At 39.3% G+C, this 14906-nt stretch overlaps 1 protein-coding gene across 1 annotated transcript in view; it reads right to left on the minus strand.

The window, feature by feature from the left end:
• Positions 1-7218: 7218 nt before the first annotated feature.
• m1ap (meiosis 1 associated protein) overlaps positions 7219-14906 on the minus strand; it is a gene marked incomplete at both ends in the record, with an annotated part of 42446 nt that continues 34758 nt past the window's right edge. The window contains 3 exons of the mRNA XM_080052406.1: positions 7219-7455; positions 13446-13527; positions 13789-13904. Of these exons, the coding sequence (XP_079908532.1) occupies positions 7219-7455; positions 13446-13527; positions 13789-13904 (435 nt within the window). The remainder of the gene's footprint in view (positions 7456-13445; positions 13528-13788; positions 13905-14906) is intronic.

Genomic DNA, 14906 nt, shown 5'->3' on the forward strand with positions numbered 1-14906 from the left:
AATACAAGGTGAAAAGAAGAAAAAAATACTAATTGACATATTGGAGAATGCTGCACAGGACGGAGGAACATGTGGGTGTTTTTCCCGAGCTGTGGATGACGAAAGCGTTGGATGGAAAGCGGCTGAAAAGTTGGAGAAAGGGGATGAAAAAGATGCTGACATGATGAATGCTGCTGGCTGTAAGGACCTGTCTGTGTCTGCTTGGCTTGCATAACAGGTACAGACTGTTCCCGTCACTGCTGCTGCTCTTTATCCCCGTCATCCCCCTTTAACCCCTCCTTTTTCTTCCTTTATTTCCCCACCTGCTTTCTGGAAAATAAAATCCCTCTTAAAGACACAGGATTAAAGGTGGAGTGAGCGATTCTCCAGAATGCTTATTGTCAAAATCTGTTTTGGTCAAGTTCAGTGAATATCTCCTCACGATCCACTTCATGTCCGTACTGTGTGCGCTGAAAAAAAAAGGATTCTGACAACAAGTGTTCTCCAGAATCGCTGACCCCACCTTTAGATTTTAAGGGGGAATACTTCCAACCCCCCCCCCCCCCATCTCTGTCAGACTTAGTGGAGGAAGAAAAACAGAAAGAAGGAGCGACAAATGTCTGTCTTTCTCATTAAACTCTGGTTGAACTACTGTATGGAAAAAATAAGCTTTACACACACACACACACACACACACACACCTACACACACACACACACACACACACACACACACACACACACACACACACACACACACACACACACACACACACACACACACACCTACACACACACACACACACACACACACACACACACACACACACACACACACACACACACACACACAGTATAGGGCACTGTTTCCATGCTGTTGACATTTGCTTCTTTAATACGATTCAGCACTTCCTCATTGGAATATCCCAAACAAGCAGTTAGCACATTTACAGTCATTGCAAGTGTTTGTGTGTGTTAAAGCCTAAATCCCGGTCATAAAGTCAAAGAGAAAGGGGGAAGCTGCTAGCCTAGTTGCTGTGTGGAACAAGAGTCTGCTGCACCCGGCCAAGAAATAGTCCAACACAAGCTAAACCTGTGAAGCCACACATCATGTCATTTATTACACTTTTGCACAAACGATTAAATAAGTATTACAGTATCTGGGTTTAAATGAAAAGTTTCAGTATGTCATTAAGTTCAAATGCAGTTCCTTAATATTTTCTTTTATACTAGTAGAGTAACATATTGTCTGATTTTGGTGTGGCCTGCCGAACTTCAAGTCTTGTTCCTGTGTTAAAAAACACCCTCTGCTCTTATTTGTCACCTCCTCTCCCTCCTTCTTCACAATGCTCTCCTCATCTGCTTTGACCTTTCACACATCTGCAGAACAGCTCAACTGAGTGTGTGTGAATGTGTCTTTGAGTGTGTGTGTGCGACAGCTATAGACGAGCGTGAGAAATCTACAAACGGGCCCGCTGTTGTCAAGTTAGCTCTGTCTACGGTATATCAGGGTTGGACTATGCGATGTGTCTATACATTCCACCAACGCTGCACTATCATGTTATGTGCATTCCTGTGTTGTGTGAGCTCAATGTTTGTAGCCTCATACTGAAAAGAATATAAGGGACCTCACTTCATAATTTCAGATTAACATCTGTATGTTTTATCATGTTTTTGGAGAAATGTCAAGTCGATAGGAAGCCTCTTTATTGTTTTGCTGCAGGACACATGACACAAAAACAAAAAAAACAACAATACTGGATTACAAAAGTGGGTATTTATTGATACATGTTAAAGTAGGAGACAAAAAAGCCACATCGACAGATAGATACATTGCCTTTAAAAGGATAGACACAGCTCTACTTGCTTGTGTGGGCGTCTTTTTGCGTGTGTTGTTTCCAGCCACATGGCGCCATTTTTGTCCAGATGGTTTTATTTGTAGGTTTAAGATCTCTCTGCATGTCGGCATGTACGCACACAATCTTCAACTATTATCTCATCAGTCACAGTCTATCACTGACATTGTGTGACCGTTGTGTTCCAGTCAAGGTCTCTCGCTCCGTCTCTCTTTTTTTAAAGGTCATGTCAGGCTTACATAAAGAGAAGAGCATCAGTCCAGCAACAGCAGGCACTGAAACCAGGCTTTACAACGACGCATGGAGGCCAATCTGTCTTTACATGCTGGAAAACACATCTCAAAAATATCTTTAAAGATTAGATTGAAACATTTGCGTGCAAAGTTGAGGCAAGAGTGGAAAATGACTAAAAAATTATAATTAATATACGCATATCCCAGAGCTTTATGAAGTCGCTTTACAGACATACAGATCATGAACAATAAGAAATGGGAGTTGAGTCGAAGGCAACAAAAATACACAGTAGTCTGCTGCTATATACTGTAGCTAACAGGTAACGTCCGTGCAGTTGGTACATTTGTTACAGCTGTTTGGGGGAAGTGAAAAAGCTGTAAACACAGCACTGACATAAAGCTTCTATGGTACAAATCTGCTAGCAACCAATTTCCTATTTAAACATCCAGCAAAGCGACCAAGTAAGTTTATAAGAATTTCTATTGCTACTACTACTAGTAAACGTAATAATGTTATAAAGTCATAATATGTGTTTGTTGAGTAACTTGAAATTTCAGCATCTGGAAACTGAATCATATCCAGTGCAGACCGCACGGACGTGTTGAGAACCCGCTTGTTTCTAATCTTGGGAATGTTTCACACCTGTCAGCTGCACTTCTGAATATAAAACACCCCTTGAGCTGAAACTCGGCTGTATTTCCTCATTCTGTTTTAAGATTGCGGTACTCAAAATATGAGACCTTTCTTCTGTGTACATCTCACGAGGATCCGTGTGTTCTGCCTTCAAACACCTGAAACTGTCCGGTTTCCTCTTGTCTGTGACTCTGCAGACCACCAGCTTTTATATTTAGCAGTTTGTGGCTAAATGTGTCTAAAAGAGAGAGAGAGAGAGAGGGTTTCATTCACTCTCTCAGATCTCGGCGGTGTGTAAATAAAATGACGTGAGCTAAATATATCTACTGCAATGTTTGCAATGACAAATAGGTATGCCTTTGCAACACCTTGCTAAACAGTCAAAGAGGAACAAACTAAGAAGAGTTTGAAAGTAAAGTTTGATGCAAATTTAACTGCAAAATTCTGTAGGGAAAAATTCAATGTAGGTTTTCTCAGGCCTGCGTTGGAGGGCAAACCTTTCAGATTGTTGTCAGTACGATGCATAGTGAAGCTCCTGTAGCCTCCTGACTTCACCTCCTCACTTCCTCCACACATAGATACACTTCCTCTTTCTGTTCTCGCTCAGCTCTGCTTATGAGAGAGCTGATTATTCTGTATATGAATTGTGACGCCTGTGTGTGTATGTGTGTGTGTGTGTGTGTGTGTGTGTGTTTGTTCATGCTCTGCCCGTCTGCGTGTATATCAGAGTCCTCTCCCGTCGTTTTGGCCAGTCAGGACAATTACAGGAAAGAGACAGTTTGTGACACAGATAGAGTCTGGACAGTAGAGTCTTTTTTCTTCTCTTCTGCACATTGCAGCAAAGGAAATGATTGAATGAAAATAGAGCAGGAAGTCCCAGCACTAATATTATCCTGACTCAAGTATAGAAACTGATGAGACTATAAGAAATACTATTCACTTGTAGCCAGGCCGACCACAGATATATTTTTTTTAGATCAGAGTGGAAAAAATGCAAAAACATTCTGAAATGGCAAAATATTACAAAAAGAGGAAGCCAAGCTTTCTATATAAAAATACAGAGCTTATCAGCCAGAAACAGAAGGGTGTACTGCCCATGCTAACACAGACACAGACATGTAGTCACTGTCTGCAGAAAGAGACAAAAATGGTGCGGGGAAAGAAGGTCATCTCTCCACCCTCACAAAATAATGAATCAGAAGTTAAAAAGTACGAGGCAAACTGTCTCCTCCTGCACTCAGAAAGGATTTGTTCTGGTGTGAAGCATCACAGACAGGGTTGGTTGGTAAACGTAAACTTTTTCGAATTTTAGATGCAATCAATTTGAAAATAATTGTTTAGGACTTGTAGGATTGCATGAGATTTTTCAAGTTGCAGTTTTTAGAATGTATTGTCATTTTTCACAACAGATTTAGTTAATTACAGGTATTTGATTTTTTACTGTATTATAATGTTGCTGTTGGACAAACTATCATTACTGTAGATGAAATGCTCTGAGGGGTTGAGATTATGTTTCTAGAGCAAATTCTAATGTACCAATTCACACAACAGCCATTGCAAATATATGGATGTAAGCGACCCTAGTGATTGCACACTAGGTGCTGTTTGTGACACAGTCAACAGTGTATAAAGGTACATTTTTATTGTGAAGTAGCAGCACTGTGTGTCATTGCAGGGGAGTACACTAAGTGAGTCAACACAACGTTGACAAAAGCCAACCACATATGCAGCCTTCAACTGGCCACAAATACGCCGCCCTTCTAGAAAGAGATTTAATCAGTATAGATACTATTACATGTTGATGTAACTTTACATAGCACTAGTAGTCTGTCAAAGTCTTATACAGTGCTAATGTGCTGTGGGTGAAACAGTAGGTGGTAAAAGGTTAAACGTGGTTATATTGTTATCATTTGGTCATGGTCTGCCCAATTAAACTTATTGCTCTCCTTTTGATCTTTAGGTCTTTGTGATACATTTTGGCAAATCATTTTCGAAGATATACTGACTTTTTAATTGATTTTCCATCGTTCACTCTTTTAACGCATTGTGTCTGGATTATTTTTAATTTAAGGTTGTTGTTGTTTAAAAAGGGACAACAATGACTGCCAAGATGACAGTCTAATCTATTAATACACATATGAAATGTTCATAATGCATGTAGTTTCCATGGTAATATGTGCCTCTGGAAGTTGTACATAGTGCTAATGTTCTGTGACGACCCAGTGGCAGTTAAATGTTAAAGGTGGTGAGATGACCTGTTTTCAAAGCAAAGGTATGTCAAGTGACATAAGCTCTAAGGAAAGACAAAACAATAATCTTCCCACCAAGATGATACTTTTTGTAAAGGACAATTTATTAACAGTTCATAAACAGTGATAGCATACAAATCCGATAGAAAGTCAATAAATATATAGATGTAAATATAAATATAAATATAAATATAAATATGTAGAGATTACAGGATCATGAAATGACACATCAGCGCAAATATCACAAACTGATATGAATGTAACAGAGTGAACAAATGGCATCAAGTCATGTCAATTTCCTTTGCAGCTCAGATAATAACTTAGATTAAAAACAGTCAACAGACAACCACAACATAAGAGCTGAACAGGAACATGAGTGAGTCAACACTGAGATAAGGATGTGCGTGCGTTGCAATAAGAACAACAATGAACAAAGAACTTTCTTTGAAAAACAACAGCTGCTATGGCTCCCAAACTCGCCAAAACCTGAAAAATTGAACAGAATTTTCAAATAGGGACAGTTATGTTGGTTGCTGGTGGCGCTCCATTACAATCTCTTACAGTTGTGACATTTAATGGGGGAGTGTGGCCGATGTCGTCCGGGATTAATCAGAGGAACTTTGCCTTTAGCCTTATGACCCATTGCCAGGACACAGAGGCTGTCGTTGTCCTTTTTGAACAAATGTATGAAATTCGCACACGTTGACAAAACTTCTGAGCTGGTGTGGACTGTACTGTACTGAGTGAGAGGGAAAGGGGAAAAGGACGGAGAGAGCGAAAGAGAAGTGGGTAAAATGTCAGCGCATAGTTCTGACAAAAGGATCGTTGTGGAAGCAGTTGGTGAATGCGGAAGTCCTGTGACATCACAACATCATAAAGTCCTTTGCCACCGGGTAGTCCCTAATGTTATAAGGTTCAACAAGGGGGTGGAATGGCGGGAGACTCATTAAGCCTTTATGTGTGAGTGAGTGTGTGTGTGTGTGTGTGTGTGTGTGTGTGTGTGTGTGTGTGTGTGTGTGTTTGTGTGGATGACAAAGCTCCTTGAAGAGGTACAAATGAAAAATACTGAGAATTTCCAAATGAGCAATATGTGTGTATGAGCAAGAATCCACAGTTAGATGTGCGTGGATGTAAGGCTGTACAGAAATCAGGAGCGATGTCACTGCACGAACCGGATTCGACCGCCATCAAATATAAAATTGCCTTCATTGCAATATAGCAGTATTGTTTTGAGTAGTATTGAGTAATAGTCATCTTCACTATTCCATAGAACACTGCAGTTTTTCAGTTGATCCATTTCCCTCGTGCATCCTGCCTCCCCCCCTCGCACGCTCCCTCTCAGCCCCCGGAGAGAGAGCCGGCTGTGGGGTGAAGGAGAGCAGAGAGGCCCCTCTGTCTGCCGCTTTATTCTCCGTCTCATTAAAACAGTGGAGCTGTGTTCAGACGGGGGCTTAAGGGCAAAATAGAACTGGAATGTGCATATGTGTGTGTTTGTCTATATGTCAGTATACTATTGTGTAGCTTATGCATGTCTGCTTTATTAAGCCAGAACTATACGTTAACTTTTCCTTGGTACGGGTGTGCTGTAACAATGCTTTTTATACGTCCTTTAGTCTTCGTCTGATCTCCCACACCACCGACCCTTTGTCCTTTTTTTCATAGTTTCTTCTCGCTTTCTATTCCCTCCTTCCATCTCTCACTCTTCCATTCTTTCTTTGTCCTGCTGTTTCCTTCCTTTTCATCCTTTTCTCCCACATTTTCAAGTTCTGCTGCCTCAGCAATCCACAGACGGCGGTGACTTTAAACTTTCCTTTCTCACGCGCGTGCACACTCACGGAGGAGGCCAGTCAAACGCAGGCCCGGCTCATACGGTTTGTGTGGTGACAATAAATAGATGAATTGAAAGTATCAAAGGAAGCTGTAACCACCCAGAGAGCAGTGAAGAATAGTGTGTATTGTTCACAGTGTGCGACCCCATGTGTGTGGTGTTTACGTGCAAATTAGTGCGTGTCTTTCCCTCCCTTTAGTCTTTAAAGCCTTTATGAGCTGCTCGATTACTCAGAAACTTTACAATGGAGACCCATTAGCCAGATGTCTGTGTGTGTGTGCGCGTGCTGACTAAGCAACCTTGTAGCTCACTGGAAAACTCTTTGAAGTGACAGATCAGGATATTGCAGGATTTCAAAGTGTGTGTGTGCTAACTGACATGTTGAGAATAGAGTACATTGTCTTTGTATAGAACATTGGTCCACCCACACTCCAAAGTTCTTACTGTATCACCATGGGTTCATCGTTTTCATTTTCCTGGTGTTGTTGAGTCGGGGCCGGGGCCCGGCGGACTGCGCTGCCGCTGCTGAGGAGCGTCAGGGGCGGACGAGAGGCCTTAGCAGGAGGGGGTCCCATGGAGGAAAAGGAGGAGAATGTGTGGGAGGAGGAAGAGGGGAAGGGAGCCACAGTGGCCCTGACCTTGCTGTTCGCTCCCACTGTGCGACCCTGGTTTCGTGGAGACAACAACACACAGCCATTATATTTCAAAAACGTCTTTATACTTTTTGAAAACACTTGTTTAAAGGTCAGTGAATTCTGGAGAAGGCTGGTAGCTTTTTGTCGAAATCAGTGAACATCTCCTCATGATCAGAAACCTGTCCGTATTGTTTGTGTTGAAAATCAGGTTAAAATACACAGCCTAGTCTCTGTAAACTTGTATGTATACAAAGGGGCCACCGTAGCTAGCAACACGCTTGGTATTAACATTGGTTAGGATTGCTTTTCAGCGCACACACACAGTTTGTACAGGTTGCAGATCATGAGGTGATATTCAGGAGACATCTTTGGCAACAAGCATGCTCCAGAATGGCTGACTTCACCTTTAATGCAATTAAGAATGCTATTTAAACAAGACAATTAATTGCCAACTTTGACTAAATATTGAGCTGTGAGCTTTGATGTCTTCGACAAGAAAGAAAGAGTGATTTAAAAGAGAAGAAGATGAGGAGGCTTTGAAGGAGGTATAGATAGAAAAGAGAGATAAATAATTTGAGAAGAGGAAGACATGGAGGCTACTTATAAACACGCTATCAGCTACGGCTTGAGTTCTACTGTAGCAAACAGAAAGAGAGCAAGCCAAAGAGCAGAACAAAACAAAAGCAGAAAGGACGAACATTTTTCTCTCTGTGTTTTGCCACTGCAGTGAACTATTTGCATGTCAGCAGCCTTATCAACCCTGATGAGTCACACCGCCAACAGTCCCACACTCTCAGATTGCAGTAGGCCTCGGTTGACATAACAAAATAACATGGAAGGATGAAATGTTAAGATCTTTGAAAGTGGGACTCTGTAAAATTGGGATACCTACTATTATTTTCTCTAGAACTTTCGCCAGACTCCTCGAAAGACACTTATTTTATTTTTTGGTTCAGTAATGGCATGTCAGCTTGTTTTATCAGTGTGTATAACTCACTATGAACTCACTATAAAATCAAACAACAGTGTGATTCACACAGCCTATTCAGTGAGATAATCTTATCTTTTCCTGTATCAACATTTTACTTTTGGTTGCACTGAAACCAAGTTTTTCCCAGGGTTGTTATAATCAGGGGTGGAATACAATTTGTACATTTAGTAAAGTACTTTACTTAAGTACATTTTAGGTGCTTCTAGGGAAATATTGTACTACATGTATTTAGTTACCAGTCATTTTTCAGATAAATAGATTAGAGACAAAATCCTGACAAGCTTATGAAATGAAAGAGCACTGTTAAAGATGAGCCACTGATTCCCACATTTTTTGCAGGGGTTGACACTAAGGTTTCAAATGCACTTGCCCATAGGGCAAGTACGGGTAATGTTTTACTTGCCCGAATGTTGTGTTCACTTGCCCAAAAAAACTGTTAAACAATGATATATACAGTATAGGCTAATTAAATTATAAATTTTAGCGAACCTTATCTCTTAAATGCAAACACTGCTTACTAGTCTCATCCTGACCACAAACAACCAACAACAATTCATATAAGTCTATATATCATGACATCACACATAGCCAAGAGCTTGGTCCTGCTGCAGCATCGTGAAAGGGCCTCTTTTTGCCACGCACCTGGCCCAGGGGCTCAGAAAACTCAGTCTAGCTCAGAGTCAAGCTGAATGTTAGCTTCCACAGAAACATTTTACTTATTTAAAACGGTCACATTGTGCCAAAAAGTGATCGTGTGCCATAAAATGATTAAAGTCCACCATGTTAAAGCTATTGCCCAGTTATACTGTAAGGAGGGGGATCATTAATTTCTATTCATGTTGATACCATTATAAAGACTCCACAATCCAAATCTTTATCGATACCTTTCTATTATTTTGTTTAAAGAGAACTGGTATTATTGCTTTAATTGCTTATAAGATGAGCAGAGCTCAGGATAGGACTTTAAGCAGGTCATAATTCCATATTTAGGCCTACTATTTAGTTTATGGGTCAATGACGTGACGCCCATTTTTTTGTGTCCGTAAGGTTAAATTAAATTTGAAAATGTGGAAACAAAAAAAAAGCCTACACATTACTGTAACACATTAATTTCTAGAGACCCTATTAGAAAGTTTTTGGTTTTATTCAATTTTGAGAGAATATTTGGAGATAAAAGGCAAAAATGTCTAAGTGGTGTAACCGTCAAAACTTCGTACCACAAAATGTAACTTGCTTAAATACAGTGAATTTCTCAATATAACATCCTATAAACTATTTTGGCATTATCCTAAAATGGAGGTCATTATGAGTATATAAATTATATTTAAATACAACTTTCATATTTGTTCTAATAATTTGGGGAGCGAGCGAATGTCCTGAATTGTCAAGTGGTGTAACCATCATTCAAGGTGCCATTTTGTTCAAATCTTTAAGAACAGTAAAGGACCCCTGATGAACATGACTGCTGCATTCCAAAGTTAAGAGCTCTCCAAGAAATATAAGATATTTGCACTTTTAGGGTATGTCAAGTATCATTTGGGTTACATGTCAAATGGTGTAACCCAAATAAAACGTTGAAAAAATATTTTTTACAATAGTATTATTTGTTTTAAGAATTATATTTGATTTATTCACACCAAGAACATGTCCTTAGATATGAGTCCATGATAATGCCTGTCAAAATCGATTTTTAGTCGAAATGTCAAATGGTGTAACCGGTTACACCATTTGACTAATTTGACAAACATCTCGGTTTTTGTCAATTTTTTTCAAAATTCACTAGTTTATGATACTGGTTTAAAATGAAATATGAGTTCAGTTACTTTTTAAACCAGTTTTAGGTTATTATTGTTTGTATCTTCTAAAACAGTTGGTATTTCCACAACTTTATCACCAAAGCTAGGATAAAATCATTAAGTGGCATGATTTTGTGATTTTTTAATTCATGCTTAGCTTCAATGCATATTTTTATATCATTCCTTTTCATTTTAATGTCACATAATTTCATAATACATGAATAAATTATATAAATGAAGCATATGAACAGTGACACCTAATGTGGAAGGATGAACAGCAGCTTTAAATACCTAGAACTCCAACAATTTGTGAATAGTAGAAAATGTTAATCAAATTTAGGCTGCAGAATTGAGCAACTTTCTCTACAATAGATGACACATTCAAAAGAGGAAACAAGCCAATTACCTTGCAAAAAGAGGACAGGAAAGGTAGTTTTCATGAACAGAAACAAGCGTGCACTCACACTCACATGTGCTGCTGCAAGCTTTTTTCTTAAATGTAATCAGATCACAAGGCATAACGTCAACCAAATAATACCTTACTTTCAGATAAATATAACTAGATATGAATTCACTGTTTAAAAGGGCATGTAGGAGCAGGACCCTTAACATACATGAATCTCCTAGTCTCTTCTACCCATCCACCTAGCTCTTTCTCACAAACAAACATAGACACACTTAAACGCACAAATACACAATTTGTTAAGACTTTTTGTTGTTGATTGAATTTTTTCCATAAATACAATCAAATGAGTTTGACCCTAGAACATTTTTGTCATCCATGGAGATCTTTATTTAAGAGTGTTTTTTCTTTAGGTTTAAGAGCATATAATTACAAAATCTGAATGTGTAAACAATAAGTCATGCTCTTGAACCAGAAGACCACGCTCGTGAATAAAGATAGAATAATTACTCCATAGTCACCTTAATGGTATTTGTTGACCAATGTTTTAAATACATGAAAACAAAATCCAATGGCAAGTCCAAACACAGTAACTATCTTGACTGTAGTGCCTGATTTCAGTGTTGTTTATTAAACTTTTTGGCTGTAGAAGCAACACCGTCAAGTGGTGTAACTGGTTTGTGTCAAATGGTGTAACCAGTATTTTTCCTAAAAAAATCTAAATGTACATGTAAATTAATGTAGGCCAGAATTGATTACTCTTCTTAAATGTATTAAATCATTTTTAACACTTTTAACATGATTGGTCAACAATTATTTAGAAAACAAGATGTTTCCAGCTAACGTCCCGGTCAAAATTGCAAAAACGCATAAAATTTTGATTTAGGGGTTATCCAAATAAAATCTGTTTTCATGTGATATTTTGAAATGGAAGTTATTATTCTTATGAGTTACACTCATATTACACTATGGAGGACAAAATAATGAATATTTCTTATTCTTTTGTGGTTACACCATTTGACATTGTCAGGTCCATTTGGGCCTACTTTTAGTAGAAAATTGTGTAAATCCCATTTCCCATGAAATAAAACTAACAGAAACACAAAATGTATATTTTAAATTGATTCAAGGATGCTTTTAAAATATATTTTTGAAAGATTTTCAAAAAACCATCATGACAACCCTTATTCGTCATTGACCCTTATATTGCTGGGAAAACAAGTTTTTTACCCAAACTGTAGGCTATTATTCAAACTTCCCACGAAAAACTCAAATTTCTTATTTTCTCAGCTGTCACAGTTTAGGCCATCATGATGTCATTTTATTGACCTTTGCCTAATAATCATTTTACTGAGCCGACCTGAACACATCACATTTGAACCGTTTGCGATTTCTTTTAGCTAACTAGGTCTTATCCTGCAGATTTTAATATGGATTTAAAAACTATCCGATTTTTTAAATGCGGGACTTGCTACAGAGTCTCTCGTTTGTTGATCACCGCTGCATTGAATGAATGATGAGACGGTGCGGAGCCGTTTTTTTGGAGACGGAGCGGGTTGAAGGAGTTTCTTCAAGACAGTCGAAGGTAGAACACTTTTACAGTCCATGATGCGGTCCAGTGATGGAATAATACGCTGAAGTAGGCCTAATTAGATGAAGATGACCCGACTCGATATTTAAAATTATATAATGTGACCTAGCCTACTGGACTCCATAGCGGTATCGATAAGCTCAAACGTTATTGATTTCTGGGTTTTTAATATAGCGGAACCAGGTCCGTAGGATAGAGCCGGCTTTCGGAACGTAGACAGAGAAACTGTGCGCACACAGGCTGTGTGTGTGTGTGTGTGTGTGTGAGAGAGAGATAGAGAGATCGAGTGCGAAAGAGCGACCGTGATGCTGCTGGTTGTCGCGCGCAGCTGCTCAATTGCGAATATAGCCGATCTATTTTGTGTGAGTTAGCGGGAAAAAAAATGTTTTGCAGTCTGTAAAACACATGAATACATAGCCTACACTACAGACAAACCCTCTAAAATCCACTTGCCCGTCCGGGCAACCAAGAAGCAATCTCAACTTGCCCAAACATTATTTTCAGTTGCCCCGGGCAAGCGGGCAACCGTTAGTGTCAACCACTGTTTTGCTCTTGATTAAACAATTATCCAACATATCAAGGCGAAGATGCAAGCATATAACACTCACAGAGGATACTTTTAATGTTAAGACCTAATGTAACTTGAGCTGATAACAACTTCTGTACTTATTACTTAGTATTTAACTAAAATAGACCCAACCGACCACTAACACACACACACACACACACACACACACACACACACACACACACACACACACACACACACACACACACACACACACTGGGGACTTTTGAGGTCTTATTGCAACAACCCAGATAACAGCAACCTCTGATTCAATGAACTTTTACTTATACTTCTGTTCCTGATTGCAGAGTCTTTGCTGTTAGTTTTGGGATTATAAAAAAAACTCCTGAATTCAATGCAAACTACCTGCTTTTCTTTCAAATTATTCACTCCTCTTAATGTGAAAAATTAAACACATCATATTACTAAAGGGCTGGTTTATGCTGGTGTGGAGTGCTTCCATCTATTGAGTAAATACGGAAGTGATAAGTGAGGAGGACCTTGCATTAGTAAAGCAAACACTCCCCCCCATGCACACATCTTTAATGAGGTTTATAAAAAATATTCTTTATGAAATTGTCCTTGGCTCATGAACTCAGCTTGGTTCTTGTCATAACTATTGTGCTCATTTATATAAGCATCACAAGCTGACCTTTAAACCATCATAAAGCTGTTGTGTTTACCTGCCGTGGCTGTCTGCTGCCTGTGTTCTTAGTGCCCTCTAGTGGCTGTGACTGGTCTCTCTTGGCAGCTGCTGGTTGCATACTGGAATCAAAATAATGACCTTATAGTTAACATCTTTATTCACTTTTCTATTTAATCTTACACAATCATCGCTGCCATACTCATGTGTTAAATAACCATCACCAGTATTTTCATCACAGCCTTAATGGCCATTGTGAAGAGAGGAGGTTATGTCATTAACCTCTACATCCATTATATGTAATATGTAATAACAAATATAGTTCCAAACATTTTCACAATTAATGAACAGGTTCATTTGCATCCCATCAACCCTCCTCTGACCTGTATGGGTAGCGTGGCTGTGAGAGCAGGGTTCGACTCCTGAGGTGCTGGTACAGGTTACTGCTCAGAGTCAGAGGGTTGAAAACAAACTCCTCATCCAGCTGAGTGAGACAACGCTGAAGAGAGAAACAGACACAAGACATACATCAATCTGGGCTCATGTTTGTGGGCTTTGAAAATGTGTGCACACTGTTTATACTTTGGTAACAGGCCCAAAAATGTATAAAACCCAAAATATACAATAATTAGAGGTGGGCATAGATTAATTCTTTTAATCTAGATTAATCTAGATTAATTTTGGAATTAATCTAGATTAATCTAGATTAAAATGGCTCATTTGAATTCATTCATAATATGTGTGTGCTCCCTAAATAATGACTCAAAGTAAGTCTTTGAGAACGTGTTTCTCAAGACAGGTGGCGCATCAGACCAGGGGCTCATCTCCTGTGCAGGTGCACACCTAATGCATCAAGTTAACTTGCGTGCAGAAAGAGGATGTCACGGAACTCATGTCCGTTAGCTTTTCAATATAAGACTGTCAAAATAAAAGTCCCGCAAAACAATCGTTATTTTGGGGATTAACTTCTCCGCGTGAGAAATTTGAGTTGTAGGCTAGCGTGTGAGAGTGTGAGCTGGTTGATATGAGTGTGTCTCACGGCCAAAAGGGTGAGACTTGGCAGCTCTGTCAGTTGTCAAACAAAGCGGACGGACGTGGTCTCTATAGCAACGAGATCAGCTGAGCTATCACTGATAAAAAAAAATATTGTTTCCATAATGATTTCCATAGCCTTAAGCCATAGGCTTGCCTACATGTTGTGTAATTCAGTGATTTTCAACCTTTAATGAGTCGAGGCTATGCATTGGCTTTGGCGATTTCCCTTGCCTCTTTTTTTTCTCTCCACACAAAGCTCTCCCATTGCACACACGCATGCCCCGGCCGCTTCCGAGAGCACAGACTGTTAGAACTCCTACAGTAAACCAATTCCGCATTGCACAAGGTGCAAACAACCTTGGTCTTGTCGAGGTTTCCATTGGGAAGCTTCTTAAAAATACATTTTCCCTGAAGCAAACCCGGCGGCTTCCTAGCTGCATCCATGTCAGCACGTTACGTTTGATGT

This window comes from Ammodytes marinus (genome assembly GCF_949987685.1).
Source record: "Ammodytes marinus genome assembly, chromosome: 23".
NCBI classification, from domain to species: domain Eukaryota; kingdom Metazoa; phylum Chordata; class Actinopteri; order Uranoscopiformes; family Ammodytidae; genus Ammodytes; species Ammodytes marinus.